The 27,190-nt window shown below is 39.9% G+C and overlaps 3 protein-coding genes across 26 annotated transcripts in view; 1 reads left to right on the plus strand and 2 right to left on the minus strand.

Moving 5' to 3' along the window:
* Positions 1 to 95: 95 nt before the first annotated feature.
* LOC122576355 (derlin-2) lies at positions 96 to 3,510 on the plus strand. Of its 6 annotated transcripts, none has more exons than XR_006319715.1 (8): positions 96 to 751; positions 847 to 912; positions 1,007 to 1,174; positions 1,284 to 1,406; positions 1,489 to 1,652; positions 1,733 to 1,888; positions 1,968 to 2,062; positions 2,151 to 3,510. XR_006319715.1 is itself a non-coding variant. In XM_043746537.1 (6 exons), exons 1-6 carry the CDS (start codon positions 659 to 661, stop codon positions 1,833 to 1,835), a joined length of 717 nt encoding a protein of 238 aa, XP_043602472.1. In that variant the 5' UTR covers positions 97 to 658; the 3' UTR covers positions 1,836 to 3,510. The 6 variants fall into 6 exon arrangements, 1 of the variants encoding a protein (XP_043602472.1); XR_006319716.1 differs by having other exon boundaries at positions 2,503 to 3,510; XR_006319713.1 differs by having other exon boundaries at positions 1,968 to 3,510.
* A 401-nt stretch (positions 3,511 to 3,911) lies between these two features.
* On the minus strand, positions 3,912 to 6,441 carry LOC122576354 (protein phosphatase PTC7 homolog). Of its 3 annotated transcripts, none has more exons than XM_043746536.1 (5): positions 5,759 to 6,441; positions 5,378 to 5,515; positions 4,996 to 5,194; positions 4,637 to 4,893; positions 3,912 to 4,097 (listed from the first exon to the last, which is right to left on the minus strand). In XM_043746536.1, the coding sequence occupies exons 1-5, from the start codon at positions 5,982 to 5,984 to the stop codon at positions 4,048 to 4,050; spliced, it is 870 nt and encodes a 289-aa protein (XP_043602471.1). In that variant the 5' UTR covers positions 5,985 to 6,441; the 3' UTR covers positions 3,912 to 4,047. The 3 variants fall into 3 exon arrangements, with proteins under 3 accessions (XP_043602471.1, XP_043602470.1, XP_043602469.1); XM_043746535.1 differs by having other exon boundaries at positions 5,354 to 5,515; XM_043746534.1 differs by having other exon boundaries at positions 5,336 to 5,515; positions 5,759 to 6,439.
* Positions 6,442 to 8,487: 2,046 nt separating this feature from the next.
* The window catches only part of LOC122576346 (disintegrin and metalloproteinase domain-containing protein 11), a 74,980-nt gene continuing 56,277 nt past the window's right edge, over positions 8,488 to 27,190 (minus strand). For 5 of the 17 annotated variants that reach the window (XM_043746516.1, XM_043746501.1, XM_043746502.1 and 2 more), the window contains 12 exons: positions 26,678 to 26,982; positions 25,992 to 26,105; positions 25,809 to 25,890; positions 25,513 to 25,608; positions 25,258 to 25,420; positions 21,766 to 21,904; positions 19,865 to 20,026; positions 17,913 to 17,984; positions 14,981 to 15,129; positions 14,253 to 14,706; positions 12,272 to 12,460; positions 8,488 to 9,338 (listed from right to left, as the gene is read on the minus strand). In XM_043746516.1, coding sequence (XP_043602451.1) covers positions 8,708 to 9,338; positions 12,272 to 12,460; positions 14,253 to 14,706; positions 14,981 to 15,129; positions 17,913 to 17,984; positions 19,865 to 20,026; positions 21,766 to 21,904; positions 25,258 to 25,420; positions 25,513 to 25,608; positions 25,809 to 25,890; positions 25,992 to 26,105; positions 26,678 to 26,982 — 2,556 coding nt within the window. In that variant the 3' untranslated portion in view covers positions 8,488 to 8,707. Of the gene's footprint in view, positions 9,339 to 12,271; positions 12,461 to 14,252; positions 14,707 to 14,980; positions 15,130 to 17,912; positions 17,985 to 19,864; positions 20,027 to 21,765; positions 21,905 to 23,755; positions 23,859 to 25,257; positions 25,421 to 25,512; positions 25,609 to 25,808; positions 25,891 to 25,991; positions 26,106 to 26,677; positions 26,983 to 27,190 lie in introns of all 17 variants that reach the window. The other 12 variants (XM_043746511.1, XM_043746509.1, XM_043746508.1 and 9 more) reach the window with 10 other exon arrangements.

Genomic DNA, 27,190 nt, shown 5'->3' on the forward strand with positions numbered 1-27,190 from the left:
CAGTGCTTTGTATAATACTCGATAGGTAAAATAGTTTTCTATCGAGGTTCTACATTTTTTAAGCATATTCTCAAATATAGAACCTCCATAGGAATTCACGGTCTAGTTATAAATGAATAGCTTGAATGTTAAAAATCGATAATTTAAATGTTATAAATTAATAGCCTGTATATCTGTTTTATTAAATGTTTTGCTAAAATACAACAATATATTAAAATATATATCAACGTGAGTAAATTAGTTGTAGATTTTTCAAATTTAGTCATGAGATTAACAAAACTATCGTAAACTTGAATTGTAAGAATCAGGGACATGAAAATCTTTTCGTGTTTATAAAAATCTTCTCCCGTAACTACAAAAACGTGTAATTAAATAAGTTCGACTAATAAGTGTTACATCTCGGCGACATTTCCACGAATGCGAAAAGCCCACGAAACTTCTATCGATAACCATGTAAAATCGAGACTCGTGTTATTCGATTATAACGAATTTCACGTATTACGTGTACAAAACTGAACATAACAAATTTGTCGTGATGTGGGTAATGATTAAATTTAGATAACGCACAGTAATGAGCAACATGTGATAATAAAAAATAAGGGCGAAGAGTCTGGAAAAGAAATTGGTCTTTAGGTGTACAGATCGTAACGATACACCAATGGCCTATCAAACTTTCCGGCAGGAGTACATGCAAATACCTGTGGTGACACGAGCTTACACAACAGCTTGTGTCATCACGTCCCTTGCTGTGGTTTGTAAAATGTTTTTCTCATAAGATAGTTTTATATCTGCAAAATGCCATTTTCAATATGTAATTATCAAATTATTTTTATTTTCCCACTTTAGCAACTAGATTTGGTATCGCCATTTCGATTGTATTTTAATCCCACGTTGATCATTGAACAATATCAGGTAAACAAGTATCTATTAATTACTGCTCCTTAGCCTCGCATCAGCTTTGTGCATTTTACGATTATTATCTTTTGTAATATAAATATTCTTCCAGCTATGGAGATTGATAACTACGTTTTTATTCTTTGGGAATATGGGTTTCAATTTTCTTTTCAATATGATCTTTACTTATCGGTACTGTCGAATGTTAGAGGAAGGATCGTTTCGCAGAAGGACAGCTGATTTTGTAATGATGTTCATTTTTGGGGGCATATGTATGATTGTATCCTTTTTAACACTTCATTTATTGTCTTTCTTAAATTAAATTACAGAGAAAGTAAATTAAACTCCAATATATTGTATCATGTGTAATTATCCTAAGCTTACTATAGACATTTGCATTTTTTGTTAATTTATTATTCCTGGGCCATGCATTGACAGTTATGTTGGTTTATGTTTGGTCTCGGAGAAATCCATTTGTTAGATTAAACTTTTTTGGACTTTTAAATTTCCAAGTAAGTTTTTAATTTCTTATTTTATAGAGGGAAAAAGAGTGAATTGCTTTTAAATGTATTTTTTTTTTTTTTTTATCAATAGGCGCCATATTTGCCTTGGGTGCTTCTTGGGTTTTCTGTACTTCTTGGTAATACAATTTGGGTCGATCTAGTCGGAATGGCTGTGGGACATATGTATTACTTTGCAGAAGATGTATTTCCGCGTTTACGAGGAGGTTTCCGTGTTCTTAAAACTCCACAAATACTGTAAGTTACTTGGATAAAAGGGTTATCGTTCCAGATTATATGTCGTAAATGCGATATTATCGTTTGTTGTTCGTTCACAGTAAGACTTTGTTTGACGCACACCCAGAAGATCCAGATTATACTCCACCGCCAGAAGATCGTCCCGGTGGATTTAATTGGGGTCAAGAAGCCAATATGCAATGATTCTAAATTCAAGGTCCTGCTTCCAAACCATCTCTTACCAATTGGCATATCAAGTAAACTTTTACACTGCTACATATACAACATTGTTCCTTGATTTTCCCAGTCACTAACAAAAGTACTAAACATTTGCAGCCTTGACATTATGTGACATATAATGGAAAAATTATAACAAAGATAAGACTTCCAATTTTCTACAGGGGTTACAATTTTTCTACAAAAAAATTTCTGTATGTATCTCAGAATATATTATGCAAGTAATATACATAAATGAAAACAGTATTTCTCAAATAATCGACTATTGTGATATATTTATAGTGCTTACGATTTTCCGAGAATACAAAGAAGTTTCATATTGATAACATATATGTTAAAAACGAAATATTTTGGGGTATATCTGTGTTCATTAATTAACATAGATTGTATCAGATATAATTTGCGAAATTTCTATATTGTATAAAGTTTGAGATATCTTCATGAAAACAATGCTAACTGTCCTACTCTGAATCTTCTTTGAAACTTCATTTTAGTGAGTATTTAATCTATCATAAAATTCGTTTAAATACTGTTTTCGTAATAATTATATTATGCACAGCATGAATTTTTACTACAATCTTGTGCCTGATACAATATACAATTTTAACTGAAAATAGAAAATTACAATTTTTAGATTTTCGCTGTGTAACATTTTGTTAAACAAGAAAGGACTCGTATACTAGAGTATAAAATACTATTTTTAATGTTTGCAGAGACACAAAATTGAAACCCCTGATTCCAAAAGATTCTATTGTAAAAATCTTACATAATCGAATGATGTAAATACTTTTATTTATTCTCCTGTTATAAATAATCCTCCAGTCTTTTTTAATTATGTAATAATACATTTGATACCATGCCTGAAGATATATAATGTTGTAAATAACAGAATACATCACAGTTTCTTTTTTCATGGGCATTTGATAAAGAATAATATAAAATATAGTGTTGTTTAATTTCAAAATAAAACATAAAATGGCATTCCTTTTTTGTGATGTTTATAATTTGCGAGTAAGAATGAAAAGAAGATGCTAGTAAATCAACAAAGACAGTTGGTAGTTCATAGGTAAATGTAGTTGTTTTCATTTTTCTGTTTTCTCCTAGTAAACTAATGATCCTTACCGTCAATTGATTGCTCGATTTAGAACTTAGAATATCATATTACATGTTATACTGTGATGTATTCATATTACTTATCAAATGATTGCATTCTAGTATATAATAAAACAATACATTTGTTAAACTTAGTATGACAATGTGTACATCGGCAAAAAGCCAAAGTATTACAAAGAATTTCCACTTGAACGATTATGTATTACTTACTAAGTTAGAGGGTAGTTAAAACTGTGAGAGACTTGCGCGCGTAGCTCGCGTCCTTTTGGAAAATAAGCGATGTTCTGTTGCTAGCGCAATTAAAAATATATCTTATACTCTAAGTATACTGTAAGTGTGGAAGTTGTAGTTATATCGTCCAAAAGAACGCAGTTAATATACCGAAGACTTTAACAATTTTAACTGCAAGAATCCAGGCCATGAAAGCCTCGGGGATTTAACTAGATAGTATCCCTCTTGTAAATATTAAGTAAAACTGTTATTTATATGACCATTACGATGAAATAAAATGGTTCAATTTAGTTTGAAATTATTATTGTATAAATTCATGTTATTAGTCTATACATAGTAGTATAAGAGATCGAATGCATTTAATTCTCAATTGAACTTTAAATACATTTATTCTTATATGACCATTCGTGAAATTTTACTATAATTTTTTGAATATTTAATCCAACGAGATACATAGCTTTTATTCATAATATATTACAGTGTCGCATTATTATGTTATTGTGCCATATGATATGTACTGTTACCGTTCGCAAAAGTAACAACATTTGTAACTTCTTGTTTGCATATATATATTTGAACAAATTTGTATACTTACATGCAAATTTCTGCTAGTGAAAAAATGAGTTTAATCATCGATGTTCTTTTTGAAAGATAACGTTTTTTATAGTGGTTATAGAAAAAATTAATTAAGGTGGGAAATGATTTACAAAACCATTTATTTAGATTTAAATAATAAATGATTATCATAACGAGATATTATGATGTATAACTAGGTACATATACGCAATGACATGGACTATAATACAATGATCAAGACTCTATTGTACATACTTTATTATATTGCCACCGTTGCTAAAAGCACTGTAATGTCATCTGGTTTACCACCTAAAAAATAGAAGAAACATGTTTTGGATATACACATTAATGTTTATATTAGTTTTGTTTATCCTACAATAAGTGAAATGATTATCCTATTTAAACAAATTAGTAATAAAATCCCTTTTGAACTATCAATGTGTTTACTTTGAGAGATAGCTACTTGTTTGCTAGAAAATGAAAAAAAGAAGAGTAAAAAACAAAAAAACAAAAAAAAAAGAAAAGAAAGGAAAGAAGGGAAGAAAGAAGAAGGAAAAAAACAGCATATTTGTACAAGCTTTTTATTCTAGTTGTAAGAATGAAGAAGCAGTTAAAAAAGTACAGAAGGGAAATTGCTTTGTTACAAAGTTCTTACCAAAGTAAACAACACTCTGTACATGCATAAGATATATAAGAAAAATTGTGAAATGTATGGTACGAATAAATTGAATATATTTTTTATTAAGAACTCTGTGTTTCTATAACTAGAAAATATTAAGACTACGCATTCGAAGTCGGCACTGAAATAATTATATATGGTAGTTTAAACAACGACATGGTTTACATACCTATAGTGTCAATTCCGTTCTCTCTAGCACTTTGTGCAAATGGAGACATAAATGCGCCGTCAAAAGCTAAACTACGAGCCATCCAGGCTATCGAGTTGGCAACTCCTTGTATCTTAGTAGGATCTCTTTCTCCTTGAACTTTACGCATTTCCGTGATAAGTAATTGATCAGGCACATTATCAAATACCCCATCTGTTGCTAAAAGAATTACATCACCATCTTCAACTCCAAAACTCGAAGTATCCGCAGATTCTGGACTATAATTAAAATATACAATGTTGTAAATAGGGCGGTATGTTAACGAAACGTTATATTAAATACATAATGTAAGTTGACAATGTGCTTGCTAAGCATAATACCTGTCGCTAAGCACCAGACCAGAATGTCCTGGAGGTGGAAGAGACAACTGAAACGGGGTATTAAAGTAATGTTGTTGTTCGGAAGAACGATGAACTACTTCTCCTTTTCTTACAACTACAAAGCCGCTATCACCGATATTAGCTGCACAAATGCTGCTTGTCTCCTTATTGAGAACTATAACGCATGCAGTACTGCTACCTGAAAAAGCCACGCAACACATTACATTAATTACATCAATGTAATCTTGTTTCTCACTTTTCCCTGGAAACATAGAATCTTCACAAAATATGAAAAAAAAAAAAAAAAAAAAATGTGTAAACCACAAGTTGCTTCTAATACCTAATATGGGTTGTTTACTTTCTAGTAATTCATAGTAACTACGTGCTAATAAACCAGCTGGTTCAGAAGGTGTGAACCTGCCCATAGAGACCAGTCTTTCACAAGTTCTCATGAGGAAACTAGAAAACTCTCCCGGATCGATTCCATAATGCCTCCATCCGCCTACACCATCCGCTACGCCTAAAAAGGTGGAAGAATTGTAAAATTCTACTAGACGAGAAAATGTCTGACAGTAATAGTCGAGATTAAGATTCTTATGTTTTGACAGAGAATTGGTATCGATGGATATAATTGGAACGGCAAGAAAAAGTACAAAACGTAAAACATCTAGGAGTTTTGTAAACTATCAGTCATGTGCGAATGCAGGACAACGCGTTGCAACGATAGGACTGTTTTTCCATGGGTCTGACAGACTAACATTACCTATTACTTCGACAGTCTTGAATTTGGCACTAAACCAAGCGTCATCACCGAACTGTCCCTTACGTATACGTCCTCGTGTAAAATCTTTCGGAAAGCCACACACAGCCGAAATGAAAGATGCTTCGCGGCGTTTATTCACGTTAGTATCAGCGCACGCTGTATAATTTGATATGCCATTCCATATCGTCCGAGACAGCAGCCTTCCGGTCCAATAAATGGACTGCATTGTACGGTGAGGCTCAAACTTTTGTGACGCACATCTTTATTAACTAAACGACGAATCTGCATGAATCGTGCAGTCAATTCACAAGCGTATCGGAGGCATGTTTTGTTGTTTTTGTTGGAGGTGCATGTAACATTGATCAAATTTATCAACTATTCGCCTTATCGCACTTGGCATCGACCACTCTGTTCTCGAATTCCGATTCACGCGAGAAGAAACGAAGATCGGCGTGACCGCGATTCCAATTGAAATTATCTCCTGGTACGATGTAACCCGAGAAAGTACCTACTGGTGCTACAGTGCTTCTAGCTAATCGACTTGAACACCGTTAACATTGTACACCATACATAACAACATATGCATGTACATAATATATGCTTTGCATCTGACTTCAGACTGAGGTACACGGGAGGTCTGATAAGAGCAAGCTCCTAACGTCGTCAAATGTGTTCTGCAAATCGACTGCTAAGTCAAATAGCAGTGCAATCCATTAGATAGGTATTTTCATTGAGTAATTTTTAGTTTTACATTTAACGCCATCCTTGGGTGAAAACGGTAACTATGCACGGGGTCGTTGCATACGAATATCGCGAAGTGAGGAAGCTCAGTTTCGAAACGATTCGATGTTTTTCAAAATTACATATTAAAATTCGAATCACCTCGAATAGAATTCGATAGCTCGAAACTTTTGAAAGTCATGGAAGTCTTGTCGATCTGTATCGAAACTTGTTCAAAGTGATTCGGATTGTTTGTCACATGCACATACATGTGCGACTCGATGTGCTTATCAATCCACTGCTAGATGAAGCTTAGCAATTTGACTAAAAAGCTTTCGGGCTTTGTAAACAAATTGAGAAACATTTGTAGGATCACTAAAAATCTTACCTAAAATGTATGCGACAGTTTTTCCATAATATCCAATTGTTGAAGGATGAACATTTTGTAGCGAGATTGTCGTTAAAATAGGAATTAAAGAGCAAATTAAAAGATCATTCGTCAGAAGAATTGACAATTTTGTAAAATTTATGAAGAGATAAAAACGTAAGTCTCTTTGGATTTTTAGTAGTAAACGAAAACATATGTATTCACATACGTAAGGGAAAAACAAGAAGGTAGTTTTTGTTTCTGCTACAATATTGGTATCACTTACAATTCTTATTCGTAGGAAATCGGTTTTGTTGATATGATATGAATTAATATGAATTTAAAAGTTTAGATCGTGATCGATAAAAATGAAATCGTAAAGAAGAGCCTGAAGTTGGTTACGCAAGTAACGAAGAGGACGCCACCTGCGATTCTCGAACGGTGGCGGGTATCGAAAGTTCCACATGTGGTGTCGGCATGTTCGCGAATGACGAGTTGAAAGTTCGATTTGAAAGATCGTTGTTTGAAGAAAAAGGACCAGTTTTTTGCTCGAATTGCGTGGAAATTTCAAGATCCGTAACACCTTGCAACGAATCAGTTACGATCGGTGAGTGTGTATTCGTTCTTTCTATTTTACTTTTTTCCCGCATAAGCAATGTTTCGAAGAAGAAATTTTGAGAAGCTGATTCACGGGGAAATCGATGGAATAGAAATGTAAACTTCTAGGATCCTTTATACGCATTCTGTATACGTTTTTATAACAAGACGAGATAATATTGGCGAAAGAAAGGAAAGAAAGAGGCGTCCGTGAATTCGATCAAAAATAAAGATATAATCAGTCCGGTCGTATAGTATATACGTGCGTAGTTATGGAATACAGCTAGCGATTCGAACAATAAAATGATCCAAAGCTATCAATCAAAGACATTACGCAACGTATGTGACACCTTTCGTTCTCAACGATATTATACATAGCAATTTGACGATATAGTCGAAGAAGAGATATCAAATTACAGCAAAGGACACATAAAACAACTATCAGAGTTTACTAACCTCAGGCCTAACCCAATTAAGTAACCGATAATGTACGATATAGATTAAAAAGATACGCACCACTAACCTGCTAACCAGATTTAATAACTGATATTTATCCTCGTAATATATATATATATATATATATATTTGATCGTAAGAAACAGGAATTGATTGATTGTAAGAAGATTAGAGGGAGAAAAGGGAGAAAAGATGGGATAGACTCGACTAATTTTCCCATTTTTCGGATATCGTACAATCAGCTATAAAACAATCAACTATAAATTGATCGTAAATAAGTTGGGAATAAATATCCGGTGGGCGGGCGAGAGAGTATAAGCCAGAGTTATTAGTTTTGGAGGAAAGCATTTACAATACTATTCAAAGTGCGATGTAAGCCGAGGACGTATTAGGTTTCGGGTATCCTATTAGCTAGCAGGATTTCAGTTAAAAGAGCGTTTCAGTAAAAGAGAACAATCAGTAAAAGAGAGATGTTGGCGTTATCCTGCTTTGATTAAAATTCGTTCTACACTTTTGAATCGATCCACCGGACGAATAGTCCAAGATATTTTACTTGGAAAGGGGGACATACACGAATAACAGCGATGCGTTTCTTCGAGTAAATCGTTTTACTAATGTTTATTAATAAACATTTCATATAGATTATTTTAATTCATATAATTTAATACCTGTTTGCCGTTGTTTTTGTTGTTCTTGATGTTGCGATCAATAGTTTATCGTTATTTACACTATTCAGTATAAAATGCGAGTTCAAGATTAAATCACACCACTATGTTTTATAGACACTATCTGTCATCGATTAATAATTATCAATGCTTGTACTCAGGAAAATGCGAAGGGGGCAGTAGGGCAGTATTTTCGTTATCACTAGTGTTGTTGGTATTTAATTCTTTAGGGGAACCATTATTTATGTTACAATCTAGACTAAAATTATCGTCTAGTGGGCATTTGTTAATATTAGGCAAGTGATTAACATCGATTCCACGAACGTCGGGGAGCTTTTGTTGGTGGGATTGAGCATTTTCAGTCTCGTCGTTATCGAGACCGTTATCAGTGTGGGGTGGGGATGGATAATAGCCGCGCTGCTGTATTGGCAGTTGTTCCACCGGCAGTTGGTGGTGGTGTTGTTGTTGTTGTTGTTGTTGGTGTTGACCTTGATGTTGTTGCGACGACGGCTGCGGCGGCGGCGGCGGCTGCTGCTGCTGCTGCTGCTGGAGCTGCGACTGCTGCGCGTGATGGTGGCAATGATGCTGTTGCTGCGGCTGCGGTTGACGATGCTTTCGTTGAGAATGATGCAGCTGTAGCAACTGCACCGTGCTACCAGTCATTGCAGGTGGCGGCGGTGACGGCGGCGGCGGCGGCGGCTGCTGTGGTGGCCGGTGTTGCACTCCGTCCACACTAGTCCGTCGGGCTAGTTGTTGAGCTTGAATAAATGCATCACTAGAAAATAACAAGATTACACGAGCCCATTGGATCTATTCCACGACCACTAATGCTGCATACACACGCTGCGGACACGCGGATTTTACACCCGCCGATAAGCTTCTAATCCTTCTTCCCTTCCCCCTTCCCACGCTCAAACTTACCTTTCATTTCCTTTTTTAACACACGAATCCGCGCGTATACAACTGTGCCGTGTATGCACGCGTTACCGATTTTCTCAACCAAGTTCAATGCTAAAACGTCGTCTTCCATTTTCGTCGAAGCAGAGATTGAAACGGTCCCGAACCTAACTGTTTCAAACTGTTTTATAGTTTTCTCTCGAAGGAGAAAGCTATTCGTACAATTGAAACGTAGAAATAGAAATAGAAATATCGATATTCTCTACATTATGAAATATATTGAAATGTGCGTAACGGTGCATTACATTTAATATTATATTAAATCAATATTATACAAATAAATGTAATTGTGCAATGAATGTACACGACATTATTTATTTGGATATAACTAACGATATAGAGAATATTGATCTGTTTATATCTACATTGCAACTGCACGAACACTTTTGTCCCTCATTGTATATCGGTTCTGAGTGAAACAGTTACGGGGATCGAATTGTATCTGTATATGGATATAAGAGTTCTTGTCTATATCGGTTTCGGTTTGGTTTTCGGTTCTTTAATATTATATCGGTTCCATATCGGTTTTTATCAATTCCCCTGTTCCGTCAAATTCCCAATTTTTTATGAAAACGTTAACACGTATTAGACATTCCAATTAAGTTGTTCAATATTTTAAGATTTATCTTTAAAACATTATTTTTATAAATTACTTAAAAAGATTTGATCGAAAAATGATACTAAAACTGTTTTCATGCGCTGCGTGGGAGGATAACGCGTGCGTACACGCATCCATGTGTTGCGTAAAAAGTAAGCTTTCTCTAGCTATTGCGCACGTGCGAAGCCTTGCAAGTTGCGGCTACCAACAGTTGCACGTGAAAAGTATGTACATACATATACATATATACATATAGAATACAGAGGTAATTGAAGTATCGTTTGGTAGCTTTGTCGTACGATTAAAGCGTAAAGGTGATGATCGATCGACGAGGAAGGAAATCTTCAGATAAGGATAAGTGCGGCGTCGTTCTAGCGCGTCTTGAACCGCAGATAACCGCCTGTCGAGTAAACGTAGACGTTGCTTTTTAAAGAGATTCATTGCGGAAAAGAAGAGAGAGTCGCTTCTAGGCTCGTCGAGTATCGCTCGTGACTCGCAAGTTTCCACTATCGCCACTTTGCCACGGATGTACGCAAAGAATGCTTGCAACAACTTAACTCGGGTTTCTGGCCATTCGCGAGTATAAATAGAAATAACAGACGTCTCGTACGTAATTTGCAGCACATTCACAGCGCATTGCACACAAGCAACTAAAAGGATAAATTAGCATGCGAAGGTTGGTGTGTTGAATTTTGTCGAATCTGATCGTATCTTATCTACTCTTTTGCCCCTGTCACGTGGAAACTTTGGAGGCAACGGTACAATTTTTCATCAGCTTCGGGATACCTGTATGTTTTATATACTTTTATACCGTGGTTGGTCCTTTCGATCGTGCTCATTCAGTGACCTTGAACAAGTACATAGTAGCTGGCTAAAAACGGACTTGCAACTCTCGTTATACGTACGTAGAGATGTAAAAGCCCGGAAGTATGCCGAGTCTATTTATATTCCGTTTCGATCGTCGGACGTTGAGATTTCTTTGGTCGAAGAAGTTTGGGATTTCTATTCGATCGGTAGAACCGTAAATTCGTAAACCCATCGAGCAATTTCGGCGAGTTACTTTCACTCGGGCATGCACCAATCCTTATCTGAATACGCGTTCATCATGGCCATGGGAATTATACGTACTACCGTTCATAAGTAACCGGACACTTTGATCGATTCGAAGCAACGCTTATGATCTTTCTATCCGACTTACAATTGCAAAATTAAAAGATCTAAAGGCAAAAAGTTGGTGAAACGGCAGAATAATTTTATAAGGGCCAAAACTTACAAACCTCGGCACTTAATAACGCATATTGATTTTCAAAAATCGATTAAACCGAGTTATAAATAATATGTCCGTTATACGTAGATTATACACGAGTGGTATACGATGATTAGAAAGAATAAAATCGTCGCAGTTTAATTCGTTCATGATATTGCGATTGAAATACATCTGCCGAAAAATAAGCCAGTGTTCGGATACTTTTGAGCGTTCGGATACTTTGAGCGTGCGATCACAGTCTGTCTACATATGCACACTACCGTGCACAAGTATTTGAACAGTTGCAAATTATTGTAAATATAAAATATAAAATATAAAATATAAAATATAAAATATAAAATACGAATATATAATGCTCGAAGTGAAGCTTTATCATTTAGCTGTTTACGTAAATCTTTCATTTGTTTTTTACCTCATCTCAGGCAACCATATACACAGTTGGTAGATATTAATAACAACGATGGTTGGTGTTAATTTAGCGTAAATAAAAAAAGTTGAGCGACTTTAAACGTATCCGTGGGACGTTGAGATCTTGGAACTCTAAGAATTTCTATAGATTTGATCGCGTGTCAGCTATTTATCAAAGATACTAGGTATATCGCTTGTTTCCGGTATCGATTTATGGGAACCCAATTACAGGGACAAGTAGAGACTCGATTAATGTACGGGGAAAATATCAGTCTTTCGATATTATCGCGCCAACTGTTCAAATACTTATGCACCGTAGCGTATGCACGTGTATACGCTGCAACTTGGAGCAACCCAACGCTAACCGCGGAACACGTTCGGGGGAACTCTCGTAGGATTGCCAGGGGGATTTGCACAGATCTCTTTACCGAACGTCAAGCTACCAAGCCCGTCTTCGTATTGAAAAAATCTGCGATACCTTTCGCTATCGGGCGTTTCACCCCTAGTATTCGAGCCTCTGTCAGGATCGGCAGTTGCATAAATACCCTCCTCCTTGTACATTTGATGGGAGTGTTGAGAGTGCTGATGGGTGCCGTAAGGACTTCGAGACGATGGTTGACAATATCTACCGTAGGTATCGTCACGGCCGCGGCTACATCTTCTGCTTCTACGTAGGAAATCGGATCAGTTCCTTGACAAGTGTATCACATTTTTTTTTCTTTTTTTCTTTTTTTTTTTTTTTGTTTTCTTTCGGTTTTCGTTCACGCGCGTGTTCTTTTCTATTTCTCTCTTTCCGTTTTCGTTCCTATATGGCTCCCCCTTGTCCGATCGTCTCGCGAATGTACGTTTGCCTAATACCAAAGGGTCCCTCGGACGATCACGGGAAACGATCGATAGACATATGTATATTGCAAATATCTCAAGGTTCTCGATATTATCGTACGTGTAAAGAGACCATCGGAAAAGCTACTTCCTTATGCATTTCAACGCTTTCTTATTCTTATTATTTTTCTTCTTACGTTCATGTATGTCACAACAGGACGACTAAAAAAAAAAAAAAAAAAAAATAAAAAGTTTCGTTTCGATCGACGAGGGAAGTAGCTTTTCGACCAGTTCACCCAAAATATATAATTTGGGGTTAGCAGCTCGATACGCAGCTCGAGAAGTATCGAACTACGCGTGGCCTTTATCCGTATCTTCGGTCATTTCCGAAAGCAAAAAAAAATGCGGAAGAGATTGGAAAATAGGTTCGTAGCGTTCATGCCAAGGTTGCTATTAATAGACCATTCAAAAGTGGATTAAAGGTACGGAAGAAGTAAATTTATATTTATCTGAAGTTTTCGATAAAAAAAGACGAACGTTTCTATATATATATATATATAAAAAAAAAAAAAAAAAAAAAAAAAAAAAAAAAAACGCGAACCCATTACGATCGATCTAGTGCGACAATTTACACGTACGATAACTAGTTAAAAAGGCTGAAATATCGACGATATCCGTTGATATATGGACGGTCTGAGGGCCCATCAGCTCTAACCGAGCCGAATCGAGAAATGCGTGTTCAAGTTGCTTCGAAATATCCCATACATAACCGAAGTAACACGAGAGGGACACGGTATAAACAGACTCTGCATGTAAAATTCATGAAAGCTGCGCGTGGTCGGCGATGCAAGTCAACGTCGCCGAGATTTTACCAATTATCCGTGTGATCGCGCGTTTGCCTGTAACGTATAACTACGCTAATGCTACTATATCCAGACGCTTGTTACGTTTGTCTGATAGCTGTAATATGCTGTAATATGCTGTAATATGCTGTAATATGCGCAAAGTTAGGAAGCAAAAATATGTATTGGCGAGAGAAGAAAAAAGTAAGCAACGACGCATTGATAAAAATATTGGTAAGTGAGTAAGTAAGTGAGTGGATGAGTGAGTGAGTGAGTGAGTGAGTGAGTGAGTGAGCGAATGAATGATTAAGTAGATGCGACGGTCAGGTGCTAGATGTGTTATACCGATCAAGTTACGTTGACGACGAGTAGATGAGATGAAAGTAGCACCGTGAAGCTATACTTATATTGCCACGTGTGTGTGTGTGTGTGTGTCTGTGTTGCTTACATCAGACCGATAGCTACAACTACAGATAGCCGATTTATCCGTTTTTTTTTTTTTCTCCTCTTAGTACATAGTACTCGCGAGTAAGTACATATACACGTACTTAGCTCGTTCAAGCTTTGCAGCTATGTACGTTGAAATTTCCTCAAGTACGAGAGATTTTATGCGATATAGTTGTAAATGGTTTGGCGACCAAGTTAAAAACAACTCGGTCGCGATCGCGGTCGAAGCTTCGTGAAAGAAGAGTGTACCGATCGGATCGAACGACACGTAATGCTAGTAGAAGCGACGAAAACGTCGAGATGAGAACGTAAAGCATGGCGAAGCGCGTATTTCGCATTAGTTCTTACCCTTGGGAGGACTCGCTACAAACGGACGAATCTTTTCTGTAGGGACGATCAGCCTCGCTTTCGGACATGCGCATATCCTCGGAGCCGCTCGGACTTCTGTTTCTAGTCGTGTGACGCTCCAGCTGCTTGATTAGGTCTTCTAAAGTGCGTATGCGAATTATACCGCAAGTCGGCATGTGCTCCTCGTACTCCTCGTCCGCTTGGTTGTCGATATGCTTTATGATGTCTTTGCGATACGAATCCGTGGGATAGCAATCTTGCAGAGGTTCCGTTAGCATTTCCGTAAGTGGTTCCGTCAGAGCTTCGTCGTCCATCGGATTTCCGCCAGTCGATGTCGTTCCCGATGTTTCTCGTTGATTCGCCGCCATTCTCAGTGCCTCGATAATGTGCTCGTGATAACCGTTCAGTTGATCCAACGTACGCTCCACGTTAGCCACCGCTCCTCCTCCCACACCTGCTCGATTTTCGTCCTTTTCGTTAATTTTCACCCTTTCTACCTATCTTACGTGTATTTGCATCGTACGTAAACGGTCGATGCAACCAGCTGTATCTATCTCTTTGCGCGCTCGATACAGCCGAATCGTAGGCTTTTTCGTAGCCGAATTTTTAGAAATTCTTTGGAAACGCTGTATTAGAAATTTCATCGGTTCCAGCTCGTTGCATCTGCCATTTACGTTTCGGCTATTAGTTTGCTCGGTTGCACGACTATCAATACCGTATCGCAATACCGTAACTACCGTGTTTCTTTAAAATTCCCTTCCCACGAAACTGTGGAAGATTGTTCTGCTGCAGATCGATGAAAGAGACAACTTCGTCCGCTCCCGTATCTCCTTCCTCCTCGCTTATACCGGGCTTCTTCACCTGCGATTTATGCTCCCTGAAAATGTCGACGTGAAAGAACATTTGATCTCGCTGTAACTACTCGATATGAATCCGATTCGAGCTAATCGGAGAAGACGAAACGTTCATAGGTTCGGCGTATTTCGATACGTATGTTCAACACTTATTACCGCGTTCTTTCGTTATCGGAATTGGGGATGAAAAAATCGGAATTTCGTTATCGAGTCCGAAATTTCGTGTCGCACACCTTTGAACGTCGAGTCTTCGATTCGACGTGACCATTTTTTGCCTCGCAGAAACCACCCATTTGGTCGCACTCGCGAAAGGCTCTCTTTAAACCGGTGCAGTCTCGTAGTTAGGGTCACGTTCGTGTTTGTGCCTCACTTTTAATCGAGCTATCGATTAAAACGTGACACGAACGCGAACACGACATCGTGCCTTTTCCTTTGACTCTGGTTAAACGCGGAGAATTTTGACAAAATGTACACGCGTATCTTTTCCTTTTTCGTCCGAAATGAATCTGCTTGCCCTTTGTTGATAGTTTATTTTATAGGCTCATCGAATCCAGGCATGCTTGAAGCGAACGATATATTGGAAAATTCTACGTTTGATCCTTTGCTCGCAAAACACGTGACAAAAGTATGTATTTCTCGTTCTTTTTTTTTCTTTTCTTTTTTTTTCTTTTTTTTTTTCGTATTTCCAAACGATTACACACAGCTGCGGTCGGGGCGTTCTACGTTAAACTATGCGAATGCTAAAAAGTAACGACCGAAGCATGCTCGGTGTATCAAGTAGGTATATGTTCTGTGATCTGTAATTGCAAAGAATTAGTCGTTCTAACGAACTAGTAATGAAGGTCGATGATTGTGCGGCGCATTCGAAAGGAAAAAGCATGCAGTGCAAAGATGAGAAGACATGGCGTGTAATATTATGTGCATGCACTTTACTCTTTTCTACTCGAATCGACCACAACGTGCGTGTCGAGAGATACGATAGAGCAGACGATGAATTAGGCTTGCTGAAATCAGAAGCGTGTCACACACGTGAGAATTAATATGCAATCGCGTTAGAACTAGATTTCCCACTGTTTCCAACGAAATATTATACCGTACAGTACCAGCTACCGTGAAAAATGTAACGGAACGGAAAGTTTGCGAAAAGTCAAGTGGTCTTTGTATACGAGTTCCTACGTTGGACAGATGAGCGAACGAATTACGAGCTGAATCTACTTAGTAGAATCGTTGGTAGAAAGAAATCGAAGGATGCCCACCTTGAACGTTGTAGAAAATCTGGGCCAAATGCATCGTGCCGTTATGCGATATCAAAATATCTTTTTTCAACCGAAAATCTAAAGGTAAACGGAAAGAACGAAATACATCCGACAAACGAAAAGACAGTCCCTTCATCGTCTCTTTGTGTTTGATTTCTCAATATTTCAATTGTACAAAATGTATCGCTACTACTGCATTCCTAATCAGTGCTGTTAAACAATGTCACGTTCACAAATCCATCTTACGTATCGTGTACTATCACAGTGTATCTCTGCACGCATGTACAGTGTACAGTGGCTCGCGAAAACGTTCGTACACTCTTTTACGGATATATTACGTGTGTTATACGAAACGTTAAAAAATCTCATTACCACTATTATGGCTACTATCCACATCCAACTACTAACCAACTATCGTAATTATATAATCGGACAAATTTTGAACGGCTCTGAAAACGTTAGTTATATAGATATCTTTGTTAGATTCTGAGAAACAGCTTGTAACACCTCCTTTCAATCACCGTGTATATTTCCTAGAGATTAGAAAAGTATTTAAATAGGCAATCATCCGTGATACTAACAAGTGACACTAAAAAAAAAAAAATTAAGGTCTAATAGGTCTCGGTGTCGAGCGGGACCGTCTTTAACATTTCAATTGATCCAATAATACGCTGTATACCAACGTTTTACCAAGTACGAGTTTACTACAATATACGGTATATCTTGCAACATTTACATACATACATATGTACGTATATCGTGGCTGTAATTCTTAACTGTTCTCTCTCTCTCTCTCTCTCTCTCTCTCTCTCTCTCTCTCTCTCTACTAGTTGGAAAACCAAGGAAATTGTAATTCAAAGTTTATCAAGTCTAATTAAATTATCGCGCCGAGTTAGGACTTGAAAGAATCGAATATTCGTTGTTTTTTTTTTTTTTTAGTAGAATTTTCACCGCGTTATCACAAATTTGTATCTTTTTATACCAATCAGACGCGCGTGGATCGGTTAATTAATAGAAGTTGACGGAAACATGGCAGCTGCGTCTCGTTACAGTGTCAATAAAATTTCGATATGTTTTATACAACGCGCACGGTATAAATGTAACAGTTTTCTATGGTACGTGTACGAATACTTTTTCGAGCCACTGTCTATCTCTGTGTACACAGGTATGTACGTGTATGGGTGTGCGTATGATGTAGATGTGTGTATGTAGATGTGTTTGCCTCTGCACGCGAAAGATATTCAGCTGAACGAGCTCGACGCAAGTTGACGCTCGTGAGCGATATCTTTATCCGTGCGGATGTAGCAACGTTTGCGACTCATTCCGCGAGCCGAGCATCTCTGCTCGCTTCGATAAGGTAAAACGAGCCAGGCCAGCGAAGCAGAAGTTTCCATGATCGCAGACTTTGTGGTCGCATTTTTATTTGAGCCGGGGCCCTTTGAATTCTTTCTAGAAGCTGGCCTGTCACGTTTTCGACGACTAGCGTGTTCGAGTCTTGAGATCATCGATCAACTATATGGTGACATAACGGCGAGACACATGAGACTTACTTGACTCTTGGCCCGTCTGCGGTGGCGACGCTATTCGGGGGTCGAAACACCACGCGCTGGGTCTCGCCGCGGCTAGAAATATACTAATATAGGCATGCCGCGGGTATTTCATCACGAATTTAACCCCTTGCGGTCGGATTCGTCACGATTTTGCCAACAAACGAGCAATCGAAAAACTATTCTTTTCCAATCGTCGATTTCTAGAAGCGGACAGATATGGAAAGAGGCAGGGTGGGAGGGAGGGAGGTAGAGAGACAGAGAGAGAGAGAGAGAGAGAGAGAGAGAGAGAGAGAGAACGAGAGAGAGAGAGAGAGAGAGAGACGTAAAACAGAAAAAAGATAGAATTCTCAACCAAAGTTGCGAGATGAAACACCCGGCTTATGCACGACCACAAAGGGTTAAAGGTGTGCTAGATATCGCGTAGTCGCGACGGTGTCGGCGTTCTCGATTTCTCATCGTCGACGAGTCGTCTTCGTTTTCGTTCGCGTCGCGTTTTCCTTTGATCTTCCTCGAGCGATGTTGCGTGACACGCATGACCGCGCGCGCGGTAGAGAAACGAGTTATAAGAAATCAAACGAGAAAGATGAATTTTTTCAAAGATCGTCGACTCCGAACCACGACGTCGAAGGATGAGACACGTTCGGTTGGAAATTCGTTGCACAGCGTATAGAACAAAGTGACCAAATATGGGATTAGTATACGTGTATACGCTACAGGATACACTCGCTGAATACGCTCCGTGTGTTTACTTCGTCAAGAACTTTTGTTCGGCGATATTCCGGCCGAGAAATACTTTTAAATATTTGACGCGATTGACATACTCCGTATTTGGCTACCTTGCTGTAACGTGCCGCGAATATATCTCAACTTTCTTCTGTGGTGAAGCGAAAATTTCCGAGCAAACTTTGCGGAAAACTTGTTCGATCTCTTTCAGCGTACGATGTTAAAGCAACCAACTCCTTGCCGCTTCGAGGAAACAAGATGAACTCGGAACGCCGCGTCGAGTGGAACGACAGAGAAGATGGCTCGTCGAGAGAGTTATACGACATATGGAACGCGGTCGCGTATGAAACAGTGTCTCTCGAGAACTCGGTGAAAATTCTTTTGCGTCTATGAAAAGCACCGCGAACCGGATCCCCGTCGAATGATTTTGTAAATGTCGAATGAATGCCGTGTGACGTGAATTCGTGTGACGCAAACATTAATGGAAAACCAATGTATAAGTAGAAGCGAGATGTGTCTTTGGCGATCGTTGATGGATCCTTTTTAACACTAGTTGCAGGGGTCTTCCCTAGATTATCTCTTAAAAGCGTACTCGAACACGTACTCTGATCATTTCCAAAGTTTCACTCGTGTTAGCTTAGGATCATTCGGATCAGCCTGTTTCTCGTTTCGCCGCTTTTCGCTTTGTCATTATTGTTGTTTATTATTATCGTTATTATTATTACTACTACTGCTACTATTTCTACTATTATTATTGTTGTTGTCGTTGTTGTCGTTGTCGTCGTTGTCGTCGTTGTCGTCGTTGTCGTCGTTGTCGTCGTTGTCGTCGTTGTTGTCGTTGTTGCCGTTGTCGTCGTTGTTGTCGTTGTTACTATTATCATCATCATTGTTGCCATTATAGTTTGCGAACAGGCCGACGAAGAACGATAGGGGAAACTGAGAAACAGGTATATAAATTTGACCGAAGGGCGATAGTAGAGCTGCCGCCTATATATATATATATATATATATATATATATATATATATATAATATATATATATATATATATATTATATAAATTGCGTCGTTCGAAAGATCAGCCTGTGATCGGGTCGAAAGTAAACGCGCGATCGAATCTAGAATCGATCGTGTCCGGAGAAACGTAACGAAGAAACGCGTGAAACGCTCGAGCATCAATCTCTAGCCCCGACTGTGTTAGCTAGGTAGGCAACGAAACGATCGTCATACCTGGAATTAGGCATACTGCTGAAGTTGAGGATCTTGTCGTGGACGTTGTCCAGGACGGCGTGTCCCGGATGATGGTTTCCGGCGTTTCCGGAAACCATGTAACTTCTCTGCGGTGGTTTCTTCACGTACGGTTGCTCGTACTTCTGGACGGTGCTCTTCCTTCTGCGGGAAATTGGCCGATTACGAGAATGCGAGGCTCGCGATCGTGGTAACCACAAAGAACGATTAGGAAGCGCATGCAAACTACGGCAGGGTGACTATGAACGAATTTCTTCGTTCCTTCGTTCCTTTCGTCGTGATAGTTGCGCGAGGATCATCGATCGTTGCGCGTTCAATGACGTTACGAAATGCGTTGACCGAACGAAAAGGAATTGTAGTCGACTCCCTTTCAAGATATAATTGGCCGAGTGCGTGCTCGCGATATAATTATGTACACACGTTCCCGGTTTAAACGTATATAAACGCTGATATTATCGTATTGAAACGTATATAAACGTCGTGCGCCACGTTAAAGTCTAACGTAGCGTCTAAACGTAATAGACCGAGGGTAGAATATACGTTTAATCCGTAAAATCTTCTTTCGCGATGAAATGGTTGACGCTAGCGAAGCGGGAGCGTCTACGGGCTTGTACAGGGAGCCGTGATCGCATGCATTAGAACGAAAACAGATAACCAGTCGAATGGTACACCGGCGGCGCTGGCCTTGCGGCCACTCGTGCGAGTTCGTCCTCCGCTGGCAGTGGACCCGTCAACCAAATACTCAAAATCAAACGATAACGTGGTAGACAGACAGACAGACAGACAGACAGACAGACAGACAGACAGACAGACGGGCAAAGTGTCTCGAGACAAAGTATCGAGCTAAGCATCGTAACACACGCGTGCGTTCCACGGGGCTGACAATACTTTGCTCGGCATTGTCGGCAAAACAAGGAAGTAGCACTTTGGTCGATCGCCATCACCCCGCTGTAACGCGGCAACCTTTAACCGATACCAGTACGTTCGGATCATTCGGTGTCCCGTCTCGTCCTTCCTTCTATCGATCGAAACGATCGTTCCTTGTTGCACGAGCCGTTAAGGATATCAGTTAACGGTTACGAAACACAGAAGCCTTTAGTCACTTGCGGACGAGTAACGATACACGTCGAGTAGCCAATTTTGCGAAAGCGATTCGGAACCAACGTAAATGGTTCGCGGCAAATGCGAATTTTCCGGCAATCGCTTAAGCTGCTTATCGTTAGCATAATCGTAGCAACGATCAGGTACGGTACGCGTGCTATAGACGCGCGATCGATGGCGCATTTCCCGCTCGGCAAATGGAATAGGACGGTTCCTCGTGAAAACGCGTGGCACGCGTTTCGATATCTCTTCCGTTCGGTTTGGTTCGGTTCGGTGTTGTCTCTGTTCGTTGCAACGAGTATCAATCTTTGCACGATCGCACAAGCGTGGCGTGTATCTGGTATACGGAGCGATACGGAGCGATACGGAGCGACTCATTGCGGCGCAGATTATGCAGAGCGTTCGATCGGCACGATAAAAGAAGATACATCGAGACAAAAAAAAAAAAGAGAGAAAGAGTGAGAAAGAGTGAGAGAGAGAGACAGAGAGTGAGTGTGAGAGAGAGAGAGAGAGAGAGAAAGAGAAAAGGAGAAAAGTAGAAAGTGTACGAAAAGAAGAGTAAGCGGAAATAGTAAAAGAGAAAGACGATAATATAATACGGACTCTAAAAGATATACATGTAAATATATATGTACGACGTGTGGATCGTAAAAAAAAAAAATAAAATGACATACATATATATGTGCATATATATACATACATACATATATATACGTACATATATATATATATATATATACGCATACAAAAGAATTTCTACGTGTATGTTTCTGCACACTAACCTGAGACAGAGGGAGTAGTTTTTATGTACTACGACTGACCTGTAGCAGAGAGCCATCAGAGCAAATACTATGAAAACACCCCCTACCACCGACATGAGCACACCAACTAAAAATACAGTGTTAGAGCCGTGGTAGTTCTCTGTGACGATCAGACGTGTTAGTTAGTTACATCGTTAGATTTGCATGGTCGTTGGTCGTCACGTGTCAAACATCGTCGATATCCGACACGATATCAAGATCGAGTACCATTGTTCGCGCAGCGCGCGGTATACAGATGATATATTTTGGTATCCGAGCGTCCCACAGCATGCAGACAGACAGAGATGGCAGTGACAGACAGAAACAGACAAGAAACAGAGAAGCCAGAATCAGCACATATACATATACATGGACGTAGTTTGTTGTACGCACACCATTCGCGTGGTACACGCACCATCGACGCACCATCGACGCGGCATCGACGCGGCATCGACGCGGCATCGACGCGGCATCGACGCGGCATCGACGCGACATCGACGCGGCATCTCGCGATACGAGTACAATAGATGCGAACCACTTCTTTTCCTCTTTCTCTAGTTCTAGAGTCCCTAGCGCCTCTTTTCTCGCTCGGATCCACTTTCCGTTTAGTATCTCTCTATCTATCTTAGTTTAGAGATGCCCGCGATCCTTTCTCTCGTGTCTTTTACGTTCGAGTCGGACGACTCGTTGTTAACTGTAATACTTTTCCGATTCACATTCACATTGATATCGACGAAGACACGATATCACGTGGTGTTGTCGCGATCAAATAGTAGTAGGAGTCTGGCTGGTACATACGCCAGTTGGAAATTTTGTCGTTAACGGTTGCTTTCCGATCTCAGACTGTCCGAGGGGACGACGACGTTCGTTTCTTCGCTAATCAGCCTTATTCATGCTTTTATAGGGCATACAAGCAGCTGGCACATTGGCGTTGTAATGGATCGTGTATCGGATATCGCACCCCAAGGGACGAATCATACAGCATGCTCTCTCCATAGAGTAATTTCTTAGAATAGAGATACACATTATCTTTCGTCTGTCATTTTTTCAATCACGATCACAGACAATTCAACGTTATTCTATACAAGATGGGCTAATCTATCGAGTTTAATCGAGTTTAGACCACGAACGTACATGCATCTCTGATGCTGACATCGTATACCACCTTGCTCCGACTTCCAACCGCTCTTACAATTACAACTTGTTAGAAAAAGTGACAACGTTTTCTTTCCAAGATTATCCGTTATCCGCTTCATATCCCCTCCCATATTCGTATTCGTATTCGCCAGTTGTTAATTTTAACGCCACAGCCCCCGTCCCTCCAGAAGCGGCAATGATCTTTACGATAACGAAAGCTGGAATCTTCAACTCTCTTTAACTTTGACTACCGTTTCTCATCTCTATTACTATATATCATTTTTCTTTTCTCTTCACCCTCGTTTCTTCTCTATAATATAAAATATAAAATTTCCGTGACACGTTCGTACACGTTTACGGCTCTGTGCGCCATTACTCTGCGCATTAAAACGACTATTTAACCGGATATTTAACAAATCCAGTTAAATTCAATCAGACTGTAGACTCTAAACGCTGGAACAAGCGCATCCGCTAGCGCACGGTTTACGCAACAACTTTTGCTTTCGTCCCTTGGTATGCGACACCAAGTAGAAACGTAGATCCCTCGCTCGTGCAGCATAGTCACGATCGTAGTGATCATTCATACGCGCTATGCGAGCACGAGCACATTCAGAGCACACCATCGAAAAAAACATCGGTATATGTATAATATATACATATATAGATAAATATATGTATATGAATAAACATCGAGTAAATAGGCTAAGATGAATCAATATTACGAGAGCAATTTGACGGCCGCGTGCGATGCCTCATCATCCAGCTAGCCACGGAATTACTTGACAATGACAGGCGTTGGTCGAACCCACTCAACAACTTTATTTTGCTACTGTACCTGTAGCAAACGGCCATTAGCGCAAAACAAATGAAGACTCCTTTGACCACACCCACCAGGATTAATACCATCATTCCGGTGCTAAGAGTGTTGTTAGTTGTTTCTGAAACGACCATCACATTTTGTAATCTGCGCGTATCGGGAAGGTGCATCGCGTGTTTCGCATCTCGCACGATCTTTTCAAACATCTTTTCGAAACTCGTTTATCTCGTGGTAGAAGCAAGTTGCGAGGACCGGCTGGTCCGGAAAAGATTAACTTGTATGCAAGTAAGAGATGCAAGTAAATAGCGCTACGAAAGGAAGAGAATTTGTTCCGAGAACAATTTTCTTCGTTTCCTCTTATTTTCCTCTCCCCTTAGTAAAGGGAGTTTACTGGTGATCTGCGCGCGTACGATATCGGTCTGCGTAAACTTGCAACAACAACGATTACGTATACTCGTGTTAGCAGCCAAGTGAATTCGAATTTCCAGCCTAACGATTCGATTGGAACGTCACAGATTGCGTTCGATTTGAGGATCATCGGATGATAGAGTTTCGCGCGAACAGCTGGTAATCCGTTTCACATCCGTTTCACATCCGTAAAACAGTGAGGTGAAGGCTGGTTGCATCGTTGGTAAGGGAAGCGGGCGGTATTGCCCGATAAGGATCGCCATGACCACGTGCGTAGTTGGCATCTGCGATCCTTCTTTTCTCTCGTCAGGGTTATGGATATGCACGGTTCGTGAATCGACAGTGGAAAAGTGTAATCGAGTAAACTTATCGGCCCGTACTCCATATACATACGTATAGACGCATTGAATTTTATGTGCACAGCTGATGGTATGGCCCCAAATAATCAGGCGGCTAACTGGTATTCCGCCGGGATACGAGACGAGTCTTCGTCTTATTATTTATTCGTCGCGAATTAAACACATCTACACGATCGACAAATGTCGGCCTTTTTAAGATTACCGGTCACGGTAGAACGTTTCGCTTATCACGCCTGTTGGATTCCCCCTTCCCCCAGGTACCACATCCATCTTTGTTATCGACCTCTGTCTTAACCAAGAGTCTCCTCCTGTTTTCCTTCTTCTTCTCCGCGTATTAAACGGATGAACGTTTAAATACATTATATTTAATACATATAAGATAGGAAGAAGGAAACTGATTGATCACGCGACTCGACGCGGACAAACATCCACCGTAACCGGTAACCGGCGCCGCGTATCTAGGCTTACTCTACTATTTATTATTTTTAATATTATTTCACTCTATTCGTTTCTTATTTACCGTTGTCTGCTTATCGTTAGATTACAGGCTAGAAACGATCGCGCGAGCTACGCGAAACCGAGGCTGGTCGAGCGATTCGAATCAGACGATTCGAGCAAAGTGGATCGATGTCGCAGCTTCGGTTTCTCGCCTCGTTCGAAATCGAAATCGAAATTGAAATTCGAAATTCGAAATTCGAAATTAGAGATCGACGGTTTTTTCTATCTTCTAGAGTTTTACGAATCGCAACTCACCGTAGGGGGTCTCTTTCTTCCCTAATTTAGGATCTGAACTATTTTTACCAGCTGATTCGGTGCTAGACGTGGTTGGCGGGGAAGTTGGAATTTCCTGCTGTATGGAGCAATCTGGTCCGTTCCATCCAACGTAACAGAAGCATTTATTTAAGTTGGTGCATACCTACGGGAACAAGCGAATTTCATTTGGAATCGGCCGATTTTTAAGTCGAACGACTTTAAGTCGTTTAGCCGAGTGTCAAAAGTTTTGCTTACGCCATTCCCCGAGCATTCGTTATTGTTGTGATTGCTAGGACACTTGTCGTTGCCTAAGTTCGGCGGCAGGTTTATGCACGTTTGGTTCACGCAAATCTAAAACAGAAAACAAGTAACGATCGATCGTTTCAGCATCGGTGCGCAGCTACGAGCTAGAGTAACTCCATACGACGGCATTCGACTCTGCCTAATCCGATTTTTATAACAGGCATAATTCCCGTGGAAACTATTAACGTAACAACATCGGAAAAGGGAGAATTCGCGGCTTTCGCGGATTAGAAAGTCGTCTCTCTTACCGATTGGTTACCGCAGGATGTTCCATCCCGAACCAAACCCATGCCAGGTATCTCGCTTCCATCCACCTTGCCAGTCGTAGACCTTTATGCGAACAATCGACGCGAACGTTATTCATATATACAACAGGATTCTTACGATCCGATTACGACAGAAGGATAATGAGAAATTTAACGGTTGCTTACTTGCACTCGTACTCTGCGCCCTTTATCGAGATTATGGTTATCGAATGATCCGCTTCTGGCAACATTGGCTGTTTGCCACCTCGCTGACACTGCAGTGACCCGCAACGAACGTTCCTACGATTACGTATCATTACGTATTACGATTACAGCATTACGATTTAAACAATTACCGGATAGCAGAGAAATGTTTTCGGCCCCGAAACAATTTCTCAACGGTGTGAAAGAGCTTTTCGCAATAACAGGATAATAGAGAGGAATAATAAAGAAAATAAAGACAACAAAACAAATGAACGAGTTGACCCTTTTTTTTTTTTTATCGCCATATCGTTAATAATATCGGGGAAACGACAATTATTTAGAACATCCTTAACCGTCCCGCGCCCCCATTACCATCGTGTTTATAGAACGAAATTATTAATTTGAACCAGTGACAAATCCTTGTCCTTCTTATCCTGCTTTTCTCGCTCTTTCTATACACTTTTCTACTTTCTCCAAGGCCCGTTTTTCTCGTACCCGGTGCACACACCTCTGTGACCGGTCGTGCCGGACGAATGCGGTGCAAGTAACGCGACAAATACTTTCAAGATGCTTGGTTTTACCTGTAGCATTTGAACCGGCGGACTTCTAAACTCAAAACTTGCATTTCGAAGTGAAAAAAAAAAAAAAGAAAATAAAGGTTTACTTACTCTATATCGCATTTGATGTAGTGACCAGAAGAATCGGTGCCGCAATGTCCACTGAGCGAGCCCTTGGAATTGAATTGTATGAAACACTCGTAGTCCGCGGCAACTCCACCGCGTCCCCAGATTTGATCGCACTGAACATCCAACGCCGGGCAAATGCCGTTATAACAATGTCCAGCATCGTTCCCGCAAGGGCTTCCGTTTTTCTTGTAAACATCCGCCGGACATTGGCCGTTCTCTCCGGTACAGACTTCCGGCAAGTCGCATTCGTTGGTCGATTCCCGGCACACAACGCCACGCGGCAGCAACTACATTGTCAAAATCATTCGAGATTAGATGGATCCTCGACGTTCAAACCGATTTCGCGGCAGACGGACAGTAAACGTATATACGTGTTCACTTGAGAGTACATACATATCCAATATAAACATCGAATTGACTTTGCACTTGGCTTACGTATATTACGCAACTAACTATAACTATAACTCGAGGGATTGAAGAAAATGTAGAAATCTC

This window comes from Bombus pyrosoma, linkage group LG16 (assembly GCF_014825855.1).
Source record: "Bombus pyrosoma isolate SC7728 linkage group LG16, ASM1482585v1, whole genome shotgun sequence".
Lineage (NCBI taxonomy): Eukaryota > Metazoa > Arthropoda > Insecta > Hymenoptera > Apidae > Bombus > Bombus pyrosoma.

Coding starts and splice junctions, on each gene's coding strand:
- LOC122576354 (XM_043746534.1), bottom strand. CDS start 5,984: ATGCAGTCCATTTATTGGACCGGAAGGCTGCTGTCTCGGACGATATGG. Junction 5,195..5,335: donor AAGTAAACAACCCATATTAG/GTATTAGAAGCA, acceptor TGGCTTTTTCAG/GTAGCAGTACTGCATGCGTT. Junction 4,894..4,995: donor GGTCTGGTGCTTAGCGACAG/GTATTATGCTTA, acceptor TTTTAATTATAG/TCCAGAATCTGCGGATACTT.
- LOC122576355 (XM_043746537.1), top strand. CDS start 659: ATGGCCTATCAAACTTTCCGGCAGGAGTACATGCAAATACCTGTGGTG. Junction 913..1,006: donor TGATCATTGAACAATATCAG/GTAAACAAGTAT, acceptor ATATTCTTCCAG/CTATGGAGATTGATAACTAC. Junction 1,407..1,488: donor TTGGACTTTTAAATTTCCAA/GTAAGTTTTTAA, acceptor TTTTATCAATAG/GCGCCATATTTGCCTTGGGT.